Source organism: Eubalaena glacialis, chromosome 17 (genome assembly GCF_028564815.1).
Source record: "Eubalaena glacialis isolate mEubGla1 chromosome 17, mEubGla1.1.hap2.+ XY, whole genome shotgun sequence".
NCBI classification, from domain to species: Eukaryota; Metazoa; Chordata; class Mammalia; order Artiodactyla; family Balaenidae; genus Eubalaena; species Eubalaena glacialis.
In genome coordinates this window covers 7930862-7958082 of record NC_083732.1, presented here as the reverse complement: position 1 = coordinate 7958082, position 27221 = coordinate 7930862, and the positions used below count along the sequence as shown (strand labels likewise).

At 42.3% G+C, this 27221-nt stretch overlaps 1 protein-coding gene across 2 annotated transcripts in view; it reads left to right on the top strand.

Moving 5' to 3' along the window:
- The first annotated feature begins 9420 nt into the window (after positions 1-9420).
- The window catches only part of CA8 (carbonic anhydrase 8), an 87230-nt gene continuing 69429 nt past the window's right edge, over positions 9421-27221 (top strand). For both annotated transcript variants that reach the window (XM_061171604.1, XM_061171603.1), the window contains exons 1-3: positions 9421-9825; positions 11103-11294; positions 22933-23057. In XM_061171604.1, the coding sequence (XP_061027587.1) occupies positions 9726-9825; positions 11103-11294; positions 22933-23057 (417 nt within the window). In that variant the 5' untranslated portion in view covers positions 9421-9725. The remainder of the gene's footprint in view (positions 9826-11102; positions 11295-22932; positions 23058-27221) is intronic.

The window sequence follows — 27221 nt, the reverse complement described above, 5'->3', positions numbered from 1 at the left end:
CAATAACATTAATAACAGCAAGATGGACAGTATTCAAACTAAATGATGACAATAATCAAATTAACTCAAAGATAAAATGATCTAAGAAAATAGCCAGGTCGTATACACCAAATGTCAGTTTCTTATATTACAACAATAATAATTACACTATTTGAGTGCTTATTGGTGGCAGATACAGTCCGTTTTGCTATAATGTAATACATGTGTTCCTAAAAAACACTGTGCTATGAAAAATTGGCAAAAACAGCCACAGGGTTTCTGGGAAAAATGGGATTAGGGGCACAACACTCAAACCCTTCATCAGTGACACATTTAAAAAAAACCCAAAGGAATGGAATAAAATGGTCGCAGCTTTTACACACTTCAAAGGTTAAGAAATGCATAAATGCTAAAATAAGTGCAGCATTTTAACTTGGAAAAGACCTGATGTTTGCTTGTGGAAGTGTTTGCAGCTTGTGACTTACTGTGAAGGGGTGGAAGGAAGGTCACCTGAAGTCTGATGGAGAATTGTCACGTCGGACGTAGCTGGCCGACGTCTGAGTGTGTGCATGTGTGCACATGTGTAGTCCCTGCATGACTCAGGTCAACCGGGTGCAGTTTTTTCTGCTTCCGTCTCATGTTTCTCACAGAAAAGAAAGTGGCCTGAGCAAACAGGGAAGTCTTGGTGTGCTCAAATTGTTCCCTGATATATCAATTGCATTGGAACAAATCTGCATTTTCACAACAAGCATCCTAGTAGAACTGGCTCTTCTAGTTCAGATGCATTATCTATATGAACTTAGGTAATCTTCTCAACACCGCCTTTGGTCTGGTACCATTATTGTCTTCATTTTATTGATGAGGAAATCGAGGCAAAGAGAGCTTAATGACTTCATCAAGATCAAACTTATTAAGCAACAAAGCCATTATACTAAACCACCTTCCAACATAGTGTATTATGCTAAAGATAATAATCCATTTAAAAAGATACATATTTCCATCAGACTTTTGATAATTCTTTATATCTGATAATTATTGTGTCTCACCTAAATCTCTCATGTTGTAGTTTTAGTCTATTTCTGTTATCTCCTTTGTCAAGTTGGGGACTATCAAGCTATAATGTTGTGTGTTACTGCCCCTTAAATAATCAAAGCCCAGTCGAAACTAGTGCAGTCAGTCTGGTTTAGTACCTTGTGTGTACTCAGCACCATGCTAACCTCTTTCTTCCATCATTGAAAATTATGCTAAAAGTGATGGTTAGTGAAGCCCAATCAATGGGGTTCCTACCATGTCAACATGTGTGCTCCAATAGCATTAGGAATGTGTATTGCTTTGTGTATTTCATTAGTGTCCCTGGTTCCTCCTCATTACACAAACTCTTTATGAAATAGAAATATTTAATATAAAACACCCTGAAGGCTTTCTGTTTTTGAGGAGTAGCGTGTTAGATGGCTAAGGAGGTACTTAATTTATATCCCATTGAGTGCTGGTTGCAAATGTGAATGGATGAATAACTAATGACACTTTGAATGGGATTTTATTACAATAGTGGCTAAAACCTGACTCTAAGGTGAGAGGTGGGAAAGGGTTATGGAATAAGTGTTGGCTGTAGAGCTGGTTAGACCTGGTTAACTCCTGTACTTGTTAGCTGTGTGAACATGGGCAAAGCACTTAATTTTCTGAGTTTCAGTTTCCTCATCTATAAAAAAATACCTTTTATCATATTATTATTAATTAATGAGTGAAATCACATTACACACATAATACATAATAGCAAATTTTGATTAGCAAATCAACCAGTGAGAGGGACCCTGCAGTCCGTCAAGAGACATCAAATCCTGGGACTTCCCTGGCGGTCCAGTGGGTAAAACTCTGCGCTCCCAGTGCAGGGGGCCCGGGTTCAATCCCTGGTCGGGGAACTAGATCCTGCATGCATGCTGCAACTACAAGTCCGCATGCCACAACTAAAAAAGAGATCCTGCATGCCGCAACTAAGAACTGGCGCAGCCAATATTAAAAAAAAAAAAAAAAAAGAGGGAGAGACAGAGAGAGAGAGAGATCAAATCCTGAGTTGTTAGTCTGAGCAGGGCAAGCCTGAGGTTGAAGCAGAGGCTAAGACAAACAGAAGGACAGAGAGGGGAGAGGTCAGAGGAGCAACAGAGATGGACAAATGCATGGCTGCAGAGTAGGGTTAATTTGGGAGCAAATCTCTTCAACATGGGATTCCAGCCACAGATTTCCTTTTCTATACCTAAGCAAAGTCTTTTTTTTTTTGCCACTCCACACGGCTGGTGGGATCTTAGTTCTCCAAGCAGGGATTGAACCAGGGCCACGGCAGTAAAAGCGCGGAGTGCTAACCACTGGACTGCCAGGGAATTCCCACAGCTGGATTGTTATGTTTGGAAATGAGATTCCAAGAGCAGAATACAAATACCAAATTTCATCAAATCCCCAAAGCAGAGTCTTAAAGTTATACACAGAATGTACAACATAAAGAGTGAACCCTAATGTAATCTATGGACTTTAGTTAATAATAAGGTATCATTAATATTGGCTCATCAATTGTAACAAATGTACCACACGAATGCAAGATGCTAATAATAGGGGAAACTGGGCTTACATGAGGGGGTAGGTGGCAACTGTCTGTACTTTCTGCTTGATTGTTTTGGAACAAAAACTGCTCAAAAAATAAAGTCTATTAATTAAAAAAAAGTTTCAGTTTTGTATGGCTCTTTTTCCAAGCTTCCTTTCTTAGCTTCCTTGACCCTTCCATTTTTGACCCTCTTGGCTCCAGCTGCCAAGACGGGTCCAGCATACCTCCCTGTTTACCCAGAGGCAGGATGCATTAGAGCTGGAGCATGCATTTAAATTGCTGTCTGGTTCTTAACTGTTTTACAACCCACATTCTCCTGGTTGTGGAGACAGAGCACATTGGCTGAGTTCACCAACTCTGCAGGCAGTCAGTTTGGCAGTTCCGAGCACAGGTTCTAAGAGAGGCAGATCTCAGGTCACCCACCGCCTCTGTCTATGGCCACCGACAATCTTATCTGAACATGGAATGATATCATTAAAGCTCTTATGAGACTTAAAAGAGACAATCTATGGGGAGTGCCTGGGAGACAGTTAGTGCTGTTTCAGTTCTTTATGCTGCATAATTAACCACACCAAAGCTTAGTGGCTTAAAACAATGATTTATGATTTCTCACAATTCTGTGGGCCAGGAATTCAGGCAAGTCTCAGAAGGGCAATTTTTCTGCCCCACACACTGTCGGGTGGAGCCGCTCACCTGGCTGCATTCGGCTGGCGGCTAAGCTGGGCTGGAAGGTCTCAGTCACCTGTGCCTCTGTGCTGCTCCAGATGTTGTCACATGGCTGGCTTGGGCTTCCTCACAGCATGGCGGGCTTGGGGTGGTAGAGTTTCTTCCATGATGACTGGTTCCTAAGAGCAAAAGAGGAATTGGCCAGCCCTCTTAGAGGTGAAGCCCCAAACTGGCCCAGGGTCACTCTACCGCCGTCTACTGGACAAAGCAAGTCACAAAGCCAGCCCTGATTCAAGGGAAGGGGAACCAGCCTCCCCTCTCATGTGCCTACAGGACAGGAATTACAGCAGCCATCTTTGGAGACAACTGTAGTGCCCAAATATTATTTTCCTATGAATTGGCTTTGCCATTTTGCACAACAGGCATAGCGCATCTCCTACTGCCAACAGCATGTTGTAGGGCAGAGTGAGGCATCCCAGTTGCTGTGGGAACTGAAGTATGAGTCAGGCCAACAGCCTACTCTAACTTGGCCATTGCATCATTTCTTCATGTCAAGAGGGCTCAAAACATTTTTTTTTTAAACCTATTTTTTTTGTTGTAAAGGTCTCTGTATCCTTGAGGATAATTTTTTTTTTTTTTTTTTTTTTGGCCGTACCGCTTGGCTTGTGGGATCTTAGTTTCCTGACCAGGGATTGAATCTCGGCCCTCGGCAGTGAAAGCACGGAGTCCTAACCACTGGACCGCCAGGGAATTCCCTCAATACATTTTTAGGATTGTTGTTCTGTCAACAGTATGTACCTGCCTATCATTTACTTTGTACTTTATTTCACATCATGAGATATTTTGAGACTTAAAAAAAAAAATCACTAAAACAGAGACATACTATTTAAAGGTGTCATTTTGCCCTTTTACTAACACCACAGAAAGCCTATTAACACCACAGAAAAAGAAAAACTTGATCAAAAAGTGAACCCAGGCTGGCTTCTATATTCGAGTTTTTGCTGTTTGGTTTTCCTTTTCACTGGAATGTCCTTCTTACCTCGCTTCCTTCACCCTTCTGTGGGCAAAAGAACACTTATTTATCTTTTAAGACCCAGCTCACATGTCACTTCCTTTACGAAGCCCCTATTGACACACCTGCCACCAAGTAAACTTGATCACTCCCTTTTCCGTGGTCCCACTGCACCCTGAAAGCTTCTACCTTAGCAATCGTAACTTTTATTGCACTAATATATTGGTAAAGGCTGATCAGGTGGCATGTGGAAGCTAAGTTCTAAGTCCTACCATGAGGGGATGCAAAGAGAAATGAGAGGAACCTCTTGCCCTAGAGGAGCTCATTGTCTATTGGAGGAGGTTATACAATACGCACTTCAAACACAATCTTCATTTCAGGGCTAGAGATCTACACAGATTTATTATGAATGCACTTTAACCACTTGAGTGGGTGATTTCCTTTGGCAAAACACTAGGAAGGCTCCCTGCATAAGGTTTTGCCTGTTATAAAGATAGATTGTGGAGCCATCAATATAATGGTCTCAGACATCCCAGATTCAGCCTCTGTCATTTTGGTGCTGAAAGGGGCACTGGGCCCCAGACATAACTGGTGTGATCTCAGAGGAGTGAAGAGAGCTATGGCCCACGTCTACTGGAGGAGATGGGGAGTTTTCCACGGATAAGGGCTTTCTCATGGTGTGGTGAGGTTGTGAGGATCCCAGTTAGGGCCAGGGCTTCTAAGAAGTTTGCAAGGCAGAGATAAGGGCACTGCTTTAGGCTGTTTAGTTTCCTTACAGGTCAGAGAGGTACTTTTACTTTGAAAAAAAGACAGGTGCAAAGAAGCATTTGAGCCAAGGAAGATTACCCTTGAACTCATCTTTACCTGAATGGCTACTGTAACAATCAGCTTTTGCTAGGTTATGCTGCTGTAACAAACAGCCCTGAAATCTCAGTGCCTTATCAAGCAAAGGTTTATTTCTCACTGACATAATAGGTTGACTCTGGGGTGTCTGTGGTTCTGCTCTCTGCATGGTTTTTATTCCAGGATCCAGACTGACTGAAGGAACAGTGCCTTTCTTGGACGGGGTCATTTTGGGGCAGAGAGACAAATATGGTGGTGGAACCACAGAATAACTCCTAAAGCTTCTCTTGGGAAGTGGTGCATGCACTTCTACTGATATTTAATTGGTCAAAGCTGTGAGGTACAATCTCACAGAGAGGGCCAGAGAATGACAGAAAAGATACATATGAATCTTCAAGTTGGGAACTTTCAAAGATGCAAATGTACGTTCCATCCATATCAGGCGTGAGTGAAATTGCAGCTTGCCCACTGTCTCCTATTGCTGACGATCCTTCAGCTCTACCATCTCCCACCTCCTCTCCCTCCTCCAGCCAGTAACTCTTCCTGCCTGTTCACTTGACACCAGCCCCTGGATGCCAGCTGTTGTACTGTACTACTGTACTTTCCAAGGTACTGTACTGTAAGATTAAAAATGTTTTCTTTATTTTTTGTTTGTTTTTTTTAATGTATTATTTGTGTGAAAAGTATTATAAACCTATTACAGTACAGTACTATATAGCCGATTGTGTTAGTTGGCTACCTAGGCTAACTCTGTTGGACCAACGAACAAACTGGACTTACGAATGCGGTCTCAGAACGGAACTCGTTCATATGTAGGGGACTTACTGTACAATCTTCCACAGCTACACTGAACCCAAAGACTAAAAGCTGATGATTCTGAAGATAAGAGACCAAGAAGAGGTCAAACAAATTAGGTTGATGAATGCTACTCGAAACAGGCAAAATAAGAGATTAATCTGTTGCAGAAAGAAATATGAAAGAATCAGAACTTGCCTACTAAACAAAGCTTGAAACCTTCAGAAATCAAAATGTATACAGTGAGGAAAATTTTGACATCTATATTGACAAAACAAAAATCAGATTAGCGAACGTAACAACCAGAGAAGCGTCTTACTTCAGACGTGAGCCCACTGAAGCACACATTTTTTGAGCATCGCGGATGGGTTTTGGCAGGTCACAGAAGGCTCTCAGAGAAGAAAATGGATCTATGACAAGCACTTTTATGATTCAGCATCATTGGTCATGCCAGTAATCGTACTCCCTCACTCACTGCCCACCAAAAAATCCTACTCGTCTTTTTTGGTGGGCCTCAAATGCTATCTTTTCCCAGAAACCTTCCTGGATCATTCCCTTGTGTGTGAATCGCGTCTTCCTTAGATGGTGATGGTACTTGCCTCTCTATTTAACATACTGCCTTTATTACACTTAATTATCTCCTCTCACCTCCTCACTCCCGAGACAACTGTAAATTCTTTAAGGGCAGAAACAGGATTTTATTCATTCTGGGGTCTCCCACAACAGAGCGGTGCACACAAAGGAGCACAGTTCATTGTTGGTGAAGTGCAGAAATTGATGATCTGGTTCGAAGCTACTTGACATGCAAATATTAGCTCCATCCTTGCGGTGTTCCTAGAGCACAAGGTGCGCACAAGAAGAAGGTTAATGATTGTTTATGACGACTCTAGGGCCCAAACTCACCAGCACAGTAAGAAAGCCTTGGGAAGGTAGACAAAGGGTGAGAAAAGATTGGGAGCAGAGGGTTGTGTAAGTGTGCGGTGCTGTGATATCTAGATTAGTTTGCTCCTTTTAGGTATTTCTATTTCTCTTTTCTTAGTATCGGATAGTAATTAGTTACATATATCTTAGTTTTAATAACTTGTTTTAGGACGTGGTTTGACCTCAGTGATGCAAACCCTAAAAGCGAGCAATATACAGTTAATTTAAGGAATTATCAATAAAAATGATACTAGGTTGAAATGCATTAAAATTATATGGAGGGATATGTGTAGTACTTATATTCATAATACAGAGCATGAATATTTTTAGACTCTCTGATATTGGATTTAGGTGTGCTTGTTCTATCTTGTAAATCAAAGCAATGGCCTATATCTTTGATCTGTGTGTTTAGGTTTTATGGCGACAGATATCTTATAATAACTAGAAATAGAAACTCCACCTCTAGTGATAATATAGTACAGCGATCAGAGAAGAGAAGGTCTTAAGGTGCTGTTAATTAGCAGAATTCTGAAGCACACAGTCTCAAAGCAATTAAGCCTGTTAATTGAATATTTGGACGCATGGTGGAATAGCTCATATGTTGCTTGCTGGGCAGGTATCCTAGGCTTGCAGAGAGGAGTTACATTACACACATGATGTTGAAAAATTCACAAAGAACAAATATGGGTAAACATACGTTTGTCTAGTAGCTAACTGTATTTATGAATGGTGATACATCGTGGGCTATATGCAAAATTGTCTATGAGTTGCAAAATTCAGCATTAACAATTCAATCTTTCAGCCTATCTGTTGTAGATATGGCGCACCATTTACTCATGGAAAACTGAGCTTTTCCCACAAGATTTTGCTGTCCTCTGGTTTGGTAAACATCTCTATAATTCATGTGATCCTTTAAATGAAATTGGTGGTCACACAGTGGTTGCAATCTAGCATCTATGCAGGTTTGGGGGCAAAGGGGAATGGACACTGCTGACGAGCTCAAGGTCACAAAGTGATCTTGTTCTCAACATCCTGCCTGGGTTCCATGAGTTGCAGCATTTGATGAATGTGTGAACCTACTTCTAAAAAGAAAGTCGATTGAAATTTTCAAGACTGTGAAAAAGTTTTCAAAAATGGAAAAAGAAATAAAATGTTCCTTTTAGAAGAACTTCAGTGGAAAGTGGTTAATATTTTGGGCAGTGCTTATTATTTTTAAAGGCTATATCTTTAGGGTAGACCTCTGCTTCTGTCAATCCCAGGCTTACTGGGGTGCAGAGGAGGGAGGGTCTCCACTAAAGAACACCAAAAGGCAGTGAGTGAAGAATGAATTTAGTCTCTCTCAAACTGTGTATCAGTCCTCTGAATGGTGGACTTTCTGGTCTCTCTGTTAAGGCAAAAGAGAAATTACAAGAATGCTTGAAATCCTCAAAGCTAAAGTTGACCAACAGCTTTTATCTATTTTGCTAAACATTCCAGAAAGTGGCAGAATTGGTTGAGTCCGCCCCTCCCCCCCTTCATTCCCAATCCATTTTCCGGAGAAATTTCTAATAGCCCATAAAGTCGCTTTTTACAAAAGTGGAGGGCTGAGTAGGCAGTGAGGGCTAGGAACACAGAAACTAAAAATCTCCAAAGTGAGCATCTCCATCCTTACACCAGGAATTAATCATTCATAAGGATGGTATCATTTAGGAACCCGCTATTCAAACTGCTAACATTTTGGTGCACATTAAAAAAAAATCTTACCTAAGGTCCAAATCTGAGCTTACTATGCACACAGACCTTCTAAAGATGCGGGGTTAACCTGCTCTGAGTTAAAAGCTCTTGGAACAGGGGGTTGAAGTCTTTCACCCTGGATTGAGAAGCATATTCAAGAGGTGACTCTTTGGATCAGGAAAGTTCCCGTTTATGTAACGTGTGCATTTCATTATTTACACGATTTCACCAGGTGGTTGGGAGCTGTGTACACAGTCAGCTGCGCCCGAAGTTTTAAGCCAGGCTTAAAACTAAAACTAAACAGCCTTTCTTTACTGTCTTTCACTCCTCTTGCCTTTTTTTTTTTTAATGGAAAAATTTCCCTAAATTTCTTCTCTAGATTAAAACAATTTTTTTTTCCTTAAGCGTTTTTAGGAACTATACGTCTCCTGGAAAATTTTCCATAATCGTTTCCGCTGGTCTCTAAGGATGAATTAAAAAGTAAATATTCAACGACTAAGATTCGGAGCGGGAACCTTTTTTTGTTTTGGTACAGGGTTCCCCAGCCTTCTCTTTACTCTTATCCGGGGCAATTCGTGTCTCTTCTCCCCGACCCCTTTCTTTCTTTGTGGTATTTCCTGGAATAAGATGACACTAAATTAGGGTAGGAAGCCCCTGGCCTAGGCCCTACGCACCGGGGTTGGGCGCGGGAGGCCGAGCGTGCGTGCGTGCGTGCGTGTGTGTGTGTCTAGGGGTGGGTTCTTCTGCTTCCGTGGGTTCGGCCTGGAGCCCCGGGGCCTTTTCGTGCGGTCCATCCCGGGCCCCCGCCTGAGCGCAGGGGGCGGTCCCTCCCGTGCCAGCCACGCCCCGTCCGAGTTTATAACTCGCCGGACCGCGCTCTCGGAGCCGCAGCTTCTCCCGCGCTCCTGCCGGACTCGGGCGTCCCCCCTGGCCGGCCGCCCGACGACTCCCGCCTCGCGCCGCTCGCGCTCGCACGCGCGCTCACACCCACGTTGCCCTTCGCCGCACGCGCTCACACTCATTCTCGCGCGCTTGCCTCACTCACACACGCGCGCTCCCACTCGCGGGAGCGCTGCCACTTGCACGCGCGCTCCCACCGCCCCGTGCGCCCCCTCGCGCGCTCCCCCTGGCGCTCTGGAGCGCTAGCCTCGCAGAGGCGCAGGCACCGCAGGCGAGAGCGCCGAGGGGACCCACGGCCTCCCCATGGCTGACCTGAGCTTTATCGAAGATTCCGTGCCCTTCCCGGAGAAGGAGGAGGATGAGGAGGAAGAGGAGGAGGGTGTGGACTGGGGCTACGAGGAAGGTAACCGGCCGCGCGTCGGGAGGCTGGCGCCGCTGGTGTCCCGCTGCTCTGGCGCGCTCGCCGCGCCCCGCGTCCGCTCTTTCCCACGTGCGTCCCCGACGCTTGCCCACGCCCCCGGCCCGTTTCGGGGCACCAGGCGCTCCGGGGAGAGCGGGGGTGCCCGCCGCCTGCGTTCGCGTCGGGGAGCCCGGCCTTGCTGCCGGGCAGCGGTTGGCACCTGCCGCGGTCCGGAGGGCGAGCCTGAAGGCTGCGGTGGTGACATTTCCGTCTTGCGAGTAGCGAGAAGAGCCGCGCTGTGCTGTACTCAACACCTTGAGAGTACAGCGTTAGTGAAACTATTAGTTTCTTTTTTAAAAAAATTTTATTGGCGTATAGCTGATTTAGAGCATTCTGTTAGTTTCAGATGTACAGCCGGGTGATTCAGTTATGCATCTACATATATTCATTCTTTTTCAGATTCTTTTCTCATATAGCGTTAGTGAAACTATTAGTTTCTTGCTTGCCTGCGGGGAGAAAGTATTTGAGCCACTGATCTTTTCGCTGAGGATGCTGACACCGCTCAAGTCTTCCTAAGTGTTGAGCTGAATCAGTGGACCTGGCAAGACGGGGGCTGACCTTTTAATAAAAAGTTGTTTCCTAAATGTATCCCTGAAGATGTAGGACTCATAACAGAGCTGACTACTGGTGCTGATGTTGGCTACATACGTTGAAACAGATGTAGAGTTTACAACTTGAATTATAAAAATACGAAAAGAGTATTATGTATATATTATGTATATACAGGTATGTGTATATACGCATATGCACACTTCAGAATACTGTGTTCGCATTTCTGGTGAGTGTTTATTCACTAGCAACAGATTTATGGTTTTTGGCTCTCACCAAGAACTCTGAGAGTTATAGGAATTTCCCAAGTACTGCACATAATTGAACTAATGAGCAGAGGAAATTTTTGTGGTATCATTTTTTTTTTAATCACTTAAAGATGATTTAATTTTCTAGAGCCATAAATTAGTACCTCTATGTAGGCAAATAGAATATTTTATTAGTCCAAGACTTTGAATGTGTTATTTGATAACATTAGATCATTCAAAATATGAATGCAAAAATTCACACACATTATTATTACCATATTTTATCTGTAAAGGGCCAGTAGTCATAACCTTCTTAATAATGGCAAGGATCATAAGTAGTGTTTAAACTAGTTTTCCCCATGTTACATTTTGCTGTAACTTATTTTTTCAGTCTGTTCTAAGTTTGCTTCCTTTTGTCCTCAGGTGTTGAGTGGGGCTTGGTGTTTCCGGATGCTAATGGGGAGTACCAGTCTCCCATTAACTTGAACTCAAGAGAAGCTCGATACGACCCCTCACTGCTGGATGTCCGCCTCTCCCCGAATTATGTGGTCTGCCGGGACTGTGAGGTCGCCAACGATGGGCACACCATTCAGGTTATCCTGAAGTCAAAATCAGGTATTCTAGATGTTTCTGCGTGCTTCTTAAACTAGAAGTTTATATAGCTTGTGTAACCTTAAAGGTAGAACTAACCTAGCTCTGTTGTCAGGATACCTTTATAGGCTATAAAATGCATTTCGGGGGAATAATTTTCTGAAACATTTTTGGAAGGATGGAAGGATGAAATTATGAAGGTGTCAGTTGGTTGTTCCATGTTGTGTGATGTTACTGGAACAACTTTAGTTGGTCAAATTCCAACTCTGTGGAATTTGAGCAAAAGTATACACAAGTGTACCAATCTGCATTTTGTCTTAAAGTGCTGATTAGCTTAACAGTATGTTCTAGATTGGTCGGTCTTAACAGTTTGCCTGCTGTGTTTGTAGTAACCATTTTCCTTGGGACTGTTCAAGCAAAAAAGGTAACTAACTCCATCTCCTTTTACACTTACTTGGAAATTTTAGTTAGAGTGTTTAATTGGCATGAATTGATAGGGTTGGATTTTTATTTTTAAGAAAAATTCACAAGCTAACTTCCACTTAATTCATTACCGTTTATTTTATTGAAATGTATAATTAACTGAAAAAAAGATTCTTGGGAGTACGTTGTCATAACATTTAAAGAGATTTCCCTTCATTTAAACTAAATTACTATTTTATGTTGATCTGCATATTTCTGTATATCTGTCATGACAGTGCTTGTAGTCTGTTTGGTGTACTGAGCAAATAAACTTTCCATTTTAAACAAACAAAAAAATAAATCATGTAGATAATTATAATTCTCTGTTTTACTGCCTTGTAAAACTAAAGATTAGGATTTATTGACATAATCTGACATTCAAGATAGACTTTTCAAATTAATTTTCTCTGCTAAATTAATATGACAAGAAGAATTTTAATTAATAGCAATCAAAAACAGCCTCTAAACTCAGCAAAAGATTTAAATGGCAAACAAAGCTCTTACTTTTTACTCATTTATTTTTTAACTCTCTTCCTCCCCTCTGAACCTATTTGAGATGGATCTGAAATGTTTTTTAGAAAAGCTGTTGGGTAATTACCAAGGAAATTGGCTTTTGGCTTAAATGTAGGAGAGAGGAGAGTGGAATATTTTAAAATTAGCATTAATATCTTGCTTTTCATAGTGAATAATAACTCTATTTCCCTCTTGGAAAGAATGTAAAATTAGGAATACGTTGAAATACTAGGAAGCATTTGATAAACAGAGATCAACTGTACTCAAATTAATTCTGAATCAATAAATTTGATATTTCAAGCCATAAAATCTTTGGGTTTATTATTAGGCAGGGCAGGTATTGATTTCCAACTATGGATATTTTATTCATCGTGAATGTTCCTGAGCTTTAATTTAGAGTCTTCCCAGCTGCTCTGAGTCTAGTCAAGGTATGGGCATCACCCAAAACAGAATCTAGGTGTTGTATGGATGTAGTCAAAGAGACAGCTTCAGGTGTAAATTTGAACTTAAATCAGATTTTTTTTGGGGGGGGTTATCTATGATGGGACATTATGTATTATTTATAAAATATATAGTAATGTTATTGTATGCTGACTGTCCTGACATAAAAAACATTTTAAGGTAATGTTGGTATTACGTTTTAAGATTTATTGGTATGTTGACATGCTTTTTCACTTCTGGAAATAAACGTTTATATATCTATACAACTAACTTGCATTTCACATCAAGCACCATGGTGATTGAATGTTGGTTTGTATACAAATGGATAAGAAGGTTCTTGAGGTTTCATATTAATGAAAACACAGTCGTTTAGAGCATCAGTGTAAATACGGGAGCGTAGAGGAATGATTGAGTCCAAATGCTGTCAATTAAAACTGTGTGTCCATTCCTGCTCGAAGATCTAATTTACTCAATCACATTGAGTTGACCATTTTCCTCTGGTAACTTCTCAAGCCTTCTCAACCTTTTCCTTGGCCCCCTATCGCCTCCCAAAACAGAGCCGATCAAGCAGTGTTTCGACTCTCCGCCCACAGGGTCCACCCCGACCGCCGAGGAAGAGCTATCTGTATTTTCGTCTGGGTCTGATTTGACGTGCAACTCCAGACCCCTTACTTCTGACTCCTCGGAGACCTTGCTCCTTCAGATGCCCGTCTCCTTTCTGCCAGTATAATCATTTCTTCCCTTTCAGTGTTTCTCCAAGCTTTAAAAAAAAATAACCAAAAAAATCCCATGTCTGGACCAGTTTATTTATTTGCTTCCTAGCATATATAAGTTTTTCAAAGGAATGGTCTGCAAGCCCTGAACACCCTGTATTTCATTTATTTAATTCAAGCTTTATCTTTATCAAAATAGAATGTAAACATAATTTAAATAGTTGGCTAGTACTATATTTGTCTCTGCCTCTGATTATAACCCACCCCTCCCCACTTAAAATTGTTTGCCTTGGTTACGACCACTTTCATCTCTTAGCTGTTTTTCCTGCTGTCACTTCCACATTTCTCAATAGCATATTTATACTGTCGTGCTTTGATATTTAAGATATCTGTGAACTCCCTACGATGGACGATGAGGCTAGTTCTCTTATTACCCTCCCCCATCGTGGTTTTGCCCCCCCATCGTCCCTGTGTACTTCAATTACAGTTGTTATTTAAATTAGCTCAGTGTTTTTATTATTATGATTGTGTAACTATCATTTCCAGCTGAGACTATATTCTGTTTCCGTTATTGAATAATGTGGGGTTCCCCCCCGCCTCTGCCCGGAGTTGGTATATTTTTGTTTCTTTGGTTTTTTGTTTATCCACCATGATTTCATTTCCAAACTCTCTGATGTCTAGCAGACACATCTTCTCCCAGGACATTCAAAAAGCCCTTCCAGTCCTCTCATCCATCCTTCCCCTCTTCAGCCCGTCTGGACTGCCATCGCCCACAGCTCCCTGGACCTCAGGCCTAGGAAGTCCCTTGGCTTGTCTCTGTGTCCAGTTCCGTGTTTCCCGGATGATGAGACATCCTCTTTTTGAGGTTGTTCCCTCATTTCAGGGATTTGTTGGTTTATTGCCTCCTACAGTTCATCTCCCAATAACTTGCTGAGAAGAAGGGCTTGTGAGAGTCATTGTTTGCATACCTTGTGTGTCTCTCTGCTGGGTCCTTGGTGGGCCCTTTCAGTCAGGATAATTGTCTTCATTTCTTAGAAATTTTCTTACATTATTTCATTGATAAGTTTTTTTTTAAGTCTTTTTCTTCTACTTTCTGGTAGATTTCCTCAACTTCTGTCTTTCTATTAAACTTCTGGTCTCTGCTCTTATATTTTTAATTTCTAAAAAATTGTGTTTATTCTATGAATTAAAAAAATATGGCTACCAGTATTTATTTCATGATTATAGGATCTTTCTTCGTTCTCTTCTGTATTGCTTTTTTTTCTATTTCCCGTATGTCTCTGTTTTATTCTGGGATCCTTCTTCTGTTTGTTTTGGTGTCTCTGTTTTATGTTGGAGATGCTTCTCAAATGTCCAGCGATCTTTGGCTCTTTGTTCATATTTAGGAATGGGTCTAAAAATTGAATCAGAGGCTCTGCACATGGGCAGGGATTGAGGTCTGGTGGATGTCACAGTAACACGATTACATAGGACCAGGCTGTGTTGTTGGAGCAGCCTTTGTAGGTTTACGGATTTCTCTGAGGGAAGGGGTGTGATGGCTCGCACCTGGCTGGCAGCATCTGGTTGTTGACCGCAGGCCAAACAGTGTAACCAGAGGGTACATCTGTTATAGTTAATGAACCTGCATTGACACCTCCTCAGCGCCCAAGTCCATAGTTTACACTAGGGTTCGCTCTTGGGGTTTTACATTCCATGAGCTTGAACAAATGTTTAATGACACGTATCCACCATTGTAGTGTCATACAGAATGGTTTCAGTGCCCTAAAACTCCTCTGTGCTCCTGTTCTTCCTTTCCTCTCCCCAACCCTTGGCGATCACTAATCTTTATACTGTCTCCATAGCTTTCCATTTTTCACAGTGTCATATAGTTGGAATCATACATTTTATAGCCTTCCACTTGGCTTTTTCACTTGGTAATAATGCATTGAAGTTTCCTTGGATGCTGCTTTTTTTTAAATAAAAAAATCTGTAGAATAAGCACAATTAAAAAAATTTTTTTGCTTTGTTTGTATTAAAAAAGGATACAGAATTACCAAAAAGAATTACAACGATTGTAGTATAATTTAAATGCTTCCACTTACTAAAACAAAGCTCTTAAAATAATCCTAACGGTATAGTTCTCATATATAATAACCCTACCTGGGGTTTTAAATTTGAGGCATGTCACGAACAGGAGCCTTTCACCCCCAGTCCCCTGCTGAAAGTTCCCTAACGAAGGTCACTGATAATCTCATTCTACGATCGAATGGCCGCTTTAACATTCTCAAAATACTTTAATTCTGCTGCATTTGCAATGGAAATTTTGGAAACTCTTTCTCCTGTTGGTCTCTGTGACATGTTATAGATGTTTCTTCTTAATTTTGACTGCCTTTTCTTTGCCAGTTCTTCATGGCCCATTAACCTTAAATGATGGGATTTCTCAAAGTTTCTTCCTCCACCCTTTTCTCTTGTGATACAATCACCTTTCAGCAGCTCACTCACACAGACTGTATGCTACTTTCTTCAGTGTTCTGATTTCCACTAAGGCAGCCCGTGAGTTTAGGAAAGGGGCTGAACCATAGATTCACGCAGTGGGATGGGCCCCTGGAGGCCCCCAATCCAGCCCCCATATCTCAGACGCTCTGGCAAGTGGCTGGGTGGCTTCAGCTTGAACAGCTCAGGAAAGGAAATTCATTCCTCACTGAGGAAATCCATTTTGCTTTTGAGTAATTCCCCGGATCGAAAAGTTTCTGGGATTGCCCTCATTGTTTCTATTTTGGGATTCTGGACCGACATGGAACACATAAAATTGTACTTTCACATGACATTCTTTAAAATATTGACTACCATCATCATACCATGGAGTTGCCATTTTTCCTTTCGGACATAATTAGTTCCTTCCACTGGTCCTCATATGATAGCCCTCCATTCATTAATACATACTTATTGATCATTTACTACCAGAATTACAAATTCACTTGTCTCTTCTCAGAGAAGTTCCTGTAAATGAGGGCAACCAGGAGAGCAAAACTTGAATTCATTTATGATTATATGTATTATTAGCTGACTTTGGGGGACTTGAATTACCTGGACAGTTGCCTTCGTCTCCTTCGCTTTGCTTGTACAGACCCAGCTTAACTGGTCTCCTCTCCCTACTGTTACGTTAGTGCTACACTTATGAGCTGATGATATTTATTCTTTAATATGAAATAAAGCTGGAGGTTAAAAGCTAAGGACTGTTCAAAAAATATTGATTGCTGCTTTTAAGACTTCAAATGTTAAAAAAGAACTAATTAATACTCTTTTTTGGAATGCTTTCTGAATACATTTGGGACTCCTTAAAAGTTAAACTGAGGTTATAAAATCTTTAAACCTATTGAGAATGAACTTTGGGGGCCTCTGATCCTTCGGGGGCACATCAGGGACCGTTGGTGTTGGTGTCCCTACACGTTGGAGTTGTGGCTTCAGCAGCCTCCGTCTCCTGGCCTCACCGTCTTCGGCCGGCTGTGACAGCAGCTTTCTCAACAGCTGTGCTTGCTCTTTGCTGGTCCACTGTCCATGCAGACCTGGGAGTAATATATATATATTTAAAAAAAAAACAAAATTTATTTATTTATTTTTGGCTGCAATGGGTCTTCGTTGCTGCATGCGGGCTCTCTCTAGTTGCGGCGAGTGGGGGCTACTCTTCGTTGCGGTGCGCGGGCTTCTCATTGCGGTGGCTTCTCTTGTTGCGGAGCACGGGCTCTAGAGTGCAGGGTCAGTAGTTGTGGCACGCGGGCTCAGTAGTTGTGGCTCACGGGCTTAGTTGCTCCGCGGCATGTGGGATCTTCCCGGACCAGGGCTCGAACCCGTGTCCCCTGCATGGGCAGGCGGATTCTTTTTTTTTTTTTTTTCTTTAAAATGAAGCTTTTATACATAGCTATACACATAGGAACAAGTAGCTCTGAAGGCCAGAGAACTCCAAATTCTGGAAACTTGGAGGCTCTACAGATGATACTGGTTTCAACAAGTTACAGAATCTTAGGTAATAGCATCTACAGGCTTGGCCTTACAACTGTGTGGGAGAAACTAACTCAAGAGTAAAAGCTTCACATTCTGAAAATAAATAGTGGCGAAACACAGCATTCCTGGATTGAGGGAAATCAAATTGAGAGAGGGACATGATTGGAAGGAAACCTCTAGAATTCTTCTAATCCCAGGTTCCTCAAGTTGGTACAGATGATAGCAATCTGATAGTGCCACCAGGGCAGTCCCCTTGGGAGTAATATTTTAATCCATTTTTTTCTTTTGGCCACGCCACGCAGCCTGCAGGATCTTAGTTCCCTGACCAGGGATCGAACCCATGCCCCCTGCAGTGGAAGTGTGGAGTCTTAACCACTGGACTGCCAGGGAAGTCCCAGACCTGGGAGTAATATTTTAAAATACAAAAATATTAGCCTCCTGCTTAAAAGCTAACGATGATTCCCTCCATGATAAACTCCAGCCCCTCCACATGAGCTGCCGTCCAGTCCTGATGTTCACACCTTGAGGCCTGCCTTTGGCCATTGGGTACCTCTGACTTTATTGTCTTGGAGTACCCTCAGGCCGTTTCCCATCTCTGAGCCTTTCTGAGCCTCTTCTCTCTGCTCGGAATGTACTTTCTCACTTCTGCTGTTAGCTTACCCTTCAAGACTCTGCTTAGCTGTCATCTCTTCCGGAAAGTCTTCCCTGACTTTCTGACCCCCCCTTGGTTTTGGCTTGGACCCTGCTGGGCGCCCTCCGAGTGCCTTGTGCATTTTCCCCTACTGCCCCGATGCAATCACGTTTAGTTCCTTAAGCACAGAGGATACCTTGCCAGTGCTGAGACTATATCCTTCCTTTTATACACTCAATGGTCAGCACAGGGCCAGGCACGGAGACCATCTCAAAACGTGTGTGTTGAACTCCAATGAAATGAGGGGGAAACAGCTTCTGAACTATCTGGCAAATCTGTTTTCAGCAAAGAATTATAGAAGCTTAAATGGATTTAGGTAAATGTATATATGTCATGTCTCTATGGGATTCCCATATTTTGCAGAAGCTTCTGAAAGGAACTCTTTTATGTCTATAAGCGTAATGGCTGTGCCTATCAAAGAAAAAGCATTAAACACAACGGAGGTGGTAGCAATGGCATCGGTGTATACTGTGTCCTTTTCACAAGTTTGTTATTCTCAGGAAATGTAGCATGTCATCAGTGTGAGTTTCACGTTTCCTTGTAATTTTATTGGACATAATGACACCACAACTAATAAACCTGCCTTATAGTGACAAAATATCACTAAGCAAAATTTGATCTTCATAAATGTAGGAAAAGTGCTTTTCTTTTGGTATGACTAGTTTTCTTATAAAACAAGTAAATGGTCAAAAGGAAGAATAATGCCTTGAGAGGATGTTTCCAAATGGATAAAAGAGACCTGCTATTTATTTGTAGTCTGTAAACACAATCATTCTTGGGGGATAAACAGGTAATGCTTTTACCTGGCACCTCATAAAATTCTGAATTCAGGATTTTGTCATTTTTTATGGCTTTGCAGCGCCTTGCGATTTTAGTGTGGTTTAACTTTGGATTATTCTTCTGCGGCAAAAGTGAAAGGTACCAGAGCCAATTACTGGCTGAAAGCTGCCCCTTTGTCACCTCTCCCTGGGGACCAGGCTTGGGCAAAACGCTTCCCTTCTTTGTGTTCATTTTCAATCCAATAGAATATAGGACCCTGAGGATCTGGTTTCATTATAATTTTCTTGAAATAATGACCATGTAATGACCAAATATCACAGTAAAAGTCTGATCTTCATAAATATATAAATTCGCATTTCATCCCAATAGGATGTAAGATCCGTGAAGCCGGTGAAATTTGTCTGTTTTGTTGACATCAATGTATCTTTTTTAAAAATTTTATTTATTTATTTTTGGCTGTGTTGGGTCTTCATTGCTGCACCCGGGCTTTCTCTAGTTGCGGCGAGCGGGGACTACTCTTCGTTGCAGTGTGTGGGCTTCTCATTGCGGTGGCTTCTCTTGTTGCGGAGCACGGGCTCTAGGCGTGCGGGCTTCAGTAGTTGTAGCATGCGGGCTCAGTAGTTGTGGCTCACAGGCTCTAGAGCACAGGCTCAGTAGTTGTGGCACATGGGCTTAGTTGCTCGGAGGCATGTGGGATCTTCCCGGACCAGGGCTCAAACCCGTGACTCCTGTATTGGCAGGCAGATTCTTAACCACTGCGCCACCAGGGAAGCCCAACATCAATGTATGTTAAACAGTGAATGTGGTGCCTGCTACAGTGTAGGTGATCAAAAAATATTTGTTGAAATATTTTTCAGTGGAACCCCTGTGGGCCTGGAACTTCTCCCCAGTAAGACATACATCTGTGCAGTTTGAATTTCCAGGGCATTTAAAATATCAGTTCTATTCCCAAGGTTTAATCTAAAGAAATATTGGCCATCGGTCAGGTGGGGGGGCATACGTGTGACGCACAGATCTCTTTTTGGCCCCTGAAATCACTGACAGAATCAGCTTCATCCGTTGCTATAAGGAATTACTGGTGAACTGCTCTGAAACAGTTTCAGAAACTCTGTGTGTATGTGTGTGTGTGTACCTGATGAAAATGTTTTGGGAAAAGATATTTTTAGTCCTCTTTCCGATCTCACATATGCTTCATTCCACAGTACTCCCCTTTCTTTTCCCTTGGCCATGTGGAGCTAAGCCTCATCCAAGACAAAAGCCTCAAGTCGGATCGCAGACCCACAAGGTGAAGAAGGGAGTTTCCATTTCAAATGGTGCAGGCTGGGGTGCAGCAAGCATGAGACTGATCTCGGGGAGATAGCAGTGAGCAGTGGCTTGAAGCGAGATCTTAGTTCCCTGCCCAGGAATTGAACCTCGGTAGCCTGAGTGAAAACCAGGAATCCTAGCCGCTAGTCTACCAGGGGCTAGAGGCTAGAGGCAAAGTTGCCCTGGCTCTTGCCCTGTTTGAAAAATGAATTTCTCAAGGAGGCAAAAACTGCAAAAGCAGATACAGGGTTTATTATCAGAGACACAGCACAACATGTGGGAGCGCACACAGAGAAACTATTGATTTAAGACAGAAGCAAGGCAGAGATACACACCCGGAGAGAAAGGGTGTGGGCGTCCTCCCTAATGAGGAGAAGCGCAGTAAAGAGGTGGTTAAATCATTTATACAGGCCAGTTCTTCCGGTTCTTTGTTTACCTTTGGCCGATTATCTTTTTTCTTTTCCCACACCTGACCTGTCCTAGGGTCCTTCCCTGATACGTGTGCGCACCTTTTTGCCAAGATGGATTCCAGCGTGGAATGGGGTAACGCCCCCTCCCTTTTTGACTCCCGAGGAGCCTTTCTGTGCATTTGCAGTTGGGGAGTTCTCCTTGACCTCAGGAGGGGTCATCTTATCTCTTTACTCCAGCAGAGCTCAGCTCCCCCCATTAACTTGGTCCTTGGAGTGTCTGGGAAAACAAAGCCCCAGTTTATTCCACTTGACAAACTCCAGCTGTCCAGTCCGGGGGCCCATCTACCTGCTACCTCAAGACTCCCAAGAAGCCTTTCCCATTTATTCTTTTTGGTTGGGAGGTGGGGCACACAGTGGGTGGACTCCAGGCCTCTTTCCCATTTTTCTTAAGACCCAGTTCGGACAGCCATGGTAAGGGAATGAGTTTGGAGGGTATTCAGAAGCTGTGGCACTCTGGTTGAGATCAAAACACTTTAGACCTTCTTCAATCCACAGCATGATGGTTATTGAAGAAGATGCAGTGAGCCTGCATTGTGGTTCTGGATTCAGTAATCCCTTTTAGCCATGTATTTGCATTTTTCTTGGATTGTTCAGGAAATAGGATAAGGTGTAATACTCAAAGGAGGGGCTGCAGTTTAGAAATCTAGGCTTAAAGACCACTGTTTTCTGGGTCATGCTCACGGGTACCGAAAGCTCGGTTTCCCCGTCTCACTGTGGGCTGTGGGTCACAAGCTCGGGTTCCAGGCTCCTGGAGCTGGCTCGCTGGATGACTGGGGCTGCGCACGCTCAGCCCGTCTCAGCCACGTCGATGGGATGATAACACTGACCCCTCAGAGTTGCGTCGAAACTTAAAAAAAGACCAAGCGTGAGGAACGCATTACAATCTTGTGACATGGTGTCATCCTAAAGGCCATTACTGCACTCTCCTTTCCCCCAGATGTGAGGGTTAAGCCCTTGAAAAATTGAAGTCCCTTTTTGCTGCTGCTGGTTTTCTTCTTTGTTGGAGCTGGAGGGAGGCTTAGCACCAAATCTGTAGGGCGCTTTTAGCGAGGTCTGCGAGACGTTCGTTTGTGCCATGGCCTCATCACTCCGTCTCTTTTCTGCCTCTGTCTTTGTTTGCGCTTTGCTCTTCCTTCTGATTTATGCCATCTGGCTGCAGGATAGGAACTTTGATGGAAGCAGCTTTAAATTCTTTCGGGGAAAAGTTATTAGATGAAGAACCAACCAAACAAATAAATATGGCTGCACCAACTCCCCTTCTTCTCCTTTGAGTTTAGAGGAAGGATGGAGAACAAAGCTGATCCGCAGTGGGGCACTCAGGTTGGCCACCGTTGCTTCTTGCACAATGACAATCCACGTGTGAACACTAACGTCTTTCAAAGAGACCACATCTGGGGGAGAGGGTGAATTTTGTCAGCTCCTTGGCTGAAAATAACCCATAATTCTTAGCTGATACCATTTAGAATGAACAGTTTTGTTAACAGGAAAAATGCAAACAACCTTTGTTTGTGTCAGAATTGGCCCTTTGTAATAAACTTTATGTCAGGTTTTTCCATATGGTATCAGGGAGTGTTAACTAATCAAAGTATTTTGTTGCTTCAAGACAAGATGTATTTTTTTATCATCCTTTAGAGTGCTCTTGTTTGGGACAAAGTTCTGGGTTATCTCCAGAAATGAGACATAGAGACAGGGCCCCATAGAACTCAATTTAATATTTTAAGTATTGTTAATATTTTATCACAATTTTGTTTACATTTATGTGACACTGGATGATAGATTGCTTTTTTAAAAATGTGATTTCATTGTTGAAAAATCAAATTGGCTTAATAATAATTCGCTGCATGGATAATTTTGTTGGCTGACATCTGTTGTCTCAGTTGAAAGCCTGCTCATGTAAATGGATTATCTGTAAACAAGGTTCAATTTATTGATAGGTCTATAATGAATTATTGGTCAGCCTGAGACTCAGACCATATTCTTGTCCCCTGATCAATGCTAAGTTTAAGTGTCGGGGAGTATAAATAGCTACTGTGTTTATTTTCTGTCAACTCCTATGCCTAAAATACACAAGAAGTTAACATATACATATCATTCCCAAGTATTTCAGAGTTTTTGAACTTTTACTGTATTAAGATGACAGTATAAATTCATCTCACAGTTGTGATTCACTCTTCATTTTGGTTATGTGAATTTATTCTGTAGAGCTCATGAGACCTTTTGGCAAAAAAATGTCCCTAGTGTTTATAGTGATGTGCTGATGAATGTGTTTGAGGTGTAATTAAATAGAATTTATTTTCTTTTTTCAGTTCTATCCGGAGGTCCATTGCCTCAAGGGCATGAATTTGAGCTATATGAAGTCAGATTTCATTGGGGAAGAGAAAACCAGCGTGGTTCTGAGCACACAGTTAATTTCAAAGCTTTTCCCATGGAGGTAAGAAGAACAAATCAGCTTGTAAAACTTTTGCTGTTCATGTAAAGTATTCAGCGATTTACTGAAAATGGTTTAGTTTAAAAGTAGATGTGTAGCTCTTGAATGTAATCAATTTATATTAAAATAAAAAAGTGCTCCATGAAATATAAGCTTGGGGCAGCAAATGAGGCTTCCCATCAGCCTTAGTGGGCTTGGAGAATGCACATGGGCTGTTGGTTATAAAGGCAATCTATGCTATTAAGTTTCATCTTAGTATTATTACTGTTGTAAAAATTCTGCTGCCTCTGCAAATTCAGGAGGTCACTTTTGTGGATGCTATGAATAGATGATAAGCTGAAAACAAATAACTTTTGGAGAAACCTCAACAGTAATTAAAAGTCTGGTGTAACTCTGGTTAAAATTGGTAAGTTGGTTTTATTCGCCTCAAGCAGTTAGAGAGTGAGAGAGAGAGTTTTAGAGAGTCATTCTTTTGTCTGAAGAATTCTCTCCCCTACTTATCTTCTTAGCCAACTCCAGTTCTTTCTTCAGTATCTAGTTAGAGTATCACTTCTTCCATGGGACTTTTTCTGAGTTCCTTCCCTAAGCAGAATTAATTTCTTCCTCTTCTGTGCTCCCAGTGTCCTTGATGGATTGCTGCTGTGACATTGATCTCATGCATTGTAACCTTTGGTGTTTAAAGAGTCCTTCTCACTGAGTGTGGGCTCCTGTTATGGACTGAAGTGTTTGTGATCTCCGCCCCCCCAATCAAATTCATATGTTGAAACTCTACCCCCTGATATGATGGTATTAGGAGGTGGAGCCTTTGGGAGGTGATTAGGATTAGAAGAAGTCATGAGGGTGGGACCCTCATGAGTGGAATTAGTGCCCTCATAAGAGTCCAGAGAGAGTTTGCTTCTCCCTGCTTTTTGCCGGGTGAGGACACAGGAAGACCGCCATCTCCAAGCCAGGAAGTGTGCCCTCACCAGACACCAGATCTGTCGGCACCTTGATCTTGGACTTCCCAGCCTACAGAAGTGGGAGAAATAAATTCTGTTGTTTAAGCCTCCAGTCTATGGTAATTTGTTATTGCAGCCCGAGCTAAGACAGCTCCTGAAGAAAAAGTCTCCCTTTCACTCTCTGTGTTACCCCCAACATTTAGTGCAGTGCCGGGTACATCAGAGACAACCCACATTGGTGAAATTGACAGGATGTCTCTGTTGTTCATATTTATTTCTATAAGGACCGCAGTTCTCTCCTGGGAAATAGCCCATCAGTGTCAAGTAATAGTACATTTCGGGGGCTGCCGAAACGCCAGTCTTCCTTGTCTGTCTTTCCCAACTGCACATACTTAAGTATGGAATTGCTCCTGGCCAGATACCACGTCCATACCTGCCTCATTGCTTGGAAGTCACTACTGTTTAACTTATATAAATGATATATGTACCTTAAAGAATGAAGTTAGAGAAAGTATTTCTCAGTGTTACTTTGATAATCATTAAAAAATTTCTTTTGAAAGCCCAAAATATCCCTTTCATTAAAAAAACTCAGGTCTTAAAAGTGAAATATTAGGACTTCCCTGGTGGCACAGTGGTTAAGAATCTGCCTGTCAATGCAGGGGACACAGGTTCAAGCCCTTGTCTGGGAAGATCCCACATGCCGTGGAGCAACTAAGCCCCTGTGCCACAACTACTGAGCCTGTGTGCCACAATTACTGAAGCCCACGCACCTAGAGCCCATGCTCTGCAACAAAGAGAAGCCACTGCAATGAGAAGCCCGCACACCTCAACGAAGAGTAGCCCCTGCTTGACACAACTAGAGAAAGCCCGCGCACAGCAACAAAGACCCAACGCAGCCAAAAAAAAAAAAAAAGTGAAATATTAAATGTTTGAGGATGGAGGGAAAAACAGTTGCAGTGTGTTGAATAATATATGTGGTATGTGATGCCGAGGACAGTAAGAGGAGACAGCTTCTTTAAGGCCTTGATGGGCGATGTTGGGTCTTCAAATGTTACCTTTTTAGGGACTTTTTTCTCAGTTCCCACAGACATCCTATCACTTCTAATGCCTTGAAACAATTCAGACCTGTCTCTGTGTCACCTCTGGCTGCTGCCCTGTCCTCATCCAGTGTGAAAGGGAAGAGTTCACACCAGAACATATCAAAGAGGAGGGAGGACACAAGACAATCCCAAATAATTAAACCTGCAGGGTAACGGAGGGCCGAGGAGGGGCAGGAAAACACTGGGCTGTCAAGGCCTCGGCCCTGCCCTCTTCTTTGGGTTTGAAAAGCTTTTTCATCTCAACCAGCCTTCAAAGATATAGTCTCATAATCAAAAATTTTGGGAGAGATGGGAGTCCTTGGGTAGGCACCAGCTTCTGGAGGGGATTCAGTGACTTTGCCTGTGACACACAGAATTTACAGCCTTGGGAATTTTCATGAGATTAGGCTAGTTGGTGATGTGTGCTCTTTGCCCCACAGTCGAATAGAATTTTGGACCCAACGTGCAGACTGGTCCTGCTACTTGTGAAGTTTTAACTGCCCTGGTCCATTAAGCACAGGTAATGGTTTGTGTTGAGTGGAGATTAAATTCTGGTGGTGAGGCTTTGTTTCTGCAGAAGTATTTATACTTATGATGATGGAATTTCTGACTAATTTTTCCAAAATAGTTGATGAATAATACTTGAATTCTTTGTTATCCCAGATTATCTCTGATCCAGTCCTAGAGAAAATACTTCTGTCAGTCATCTGACGTTCGTTTAGTGCTGGATCCTGTGGAGTTCATCAGTCTTTTGGGTGCACAGAGTTTGAGGGGCATAGCTGTGAGTCAGGTGCTTTCTGTTTTGTTTTGTTTTAATGGAGGCTGTGAAGGGTGAGCTGGGTTTTCAGGCAGAGAGGGCTGAGCTGGTGAAGGAGAGGAGAGAGGGATTCCACGTAGAATAGTCCAGGAGGGAATGAGATGCCTAATGGGGGGATAAGTAGGTAACTTCCCACCATCCCCCTGTTCTGTACTGCCATCAGGGCCGCTTGGAACCCAAGGACATAGCCAACAGGACAGTGGAGAGTGAGGGCACTGTTTACCTGGGATGTGATTTAAAAAAATAATTTTTTAGGACAGTTTCCATATCTTATTTACATTTTAAGGCTAACTTTAATCTCCAAAAGACACATCAATACGTATTTCCTTTTTGCTGATTTCACTTAAACTTAAATGGATGGTTTATTCAGCAGCCATCTGTAAACAAATAATTACCTTGTCTGTTACATATAACGTGGGAATGGCTTTTAACAGAAGCTCATCAAGCTCCCCTCTTGACTTTTTAAAATTATAAATACAAGTATAAAAGCAATGCTGAATATATTTTTGATGCTACGAGTAGTCAGCACCCACATCACTTCAAAAATTAACACAGTTTGTGACATTAAACAATTTATTTATTCATTTATTTTAAAAAAGATTTATTTATTTAATTTATTTTTCTGGCTGTGTCGGTCTTAGTTGTGGCACATGGGATCTTCATTGAGGCGTGTGGAATCTTTTGTTGTGGCATGTGGGCTCCTCTCTAGTTGTGGCGTGTGGGTTTTCTTTCTCTAGTTGTGGCACGTGGAGTCCAGAGCCCATGGGCTCTGTAGTTTGTGGCACGCAGGCTCTAGTTGAGACACGTGAGCTCAGGAGTTGTGGTGTGTGGGCTTAGTTGCCCTGCGGCGTGTGGGATCTTAGTTCCCTGACCAGGGAGCAAACCCGCGTCCCCTGCATTGTAAACTGGATTTTTTACCACTGGACCACCAGGGAAGTCCCTAACAATTTAAACTGCAGCTCTTGTACTCAGCAAAATAGATAAAGCATGTCCTTTCTGCTTTTCCTTCTTGAGCTTTGTAGTTTTCAGAAACACACATGCTTCCACAGCTACCTGACATTTTTCGCCATGCTTTCATCTTGTAACCGAATTCTATTTTGAATACTCCAGGTTTCTGCTTAAATGACAGCACCTTAACAAGAGAAAAGAGAATTGTGCTGCATTTTTCTTCCTGTTACCTGAAAACATAATGGGCTTGCATGTGTTAACTATATTCTTACAAATGTCTGGGTGATGTCTACCAGCTGGAGTTCTTAATGTGTGGGTATTTTACATCGAGATATTTAATCAAGACAGCAAACGTGAGTAGAAGGTTGTTGATTTAAAACAAGGA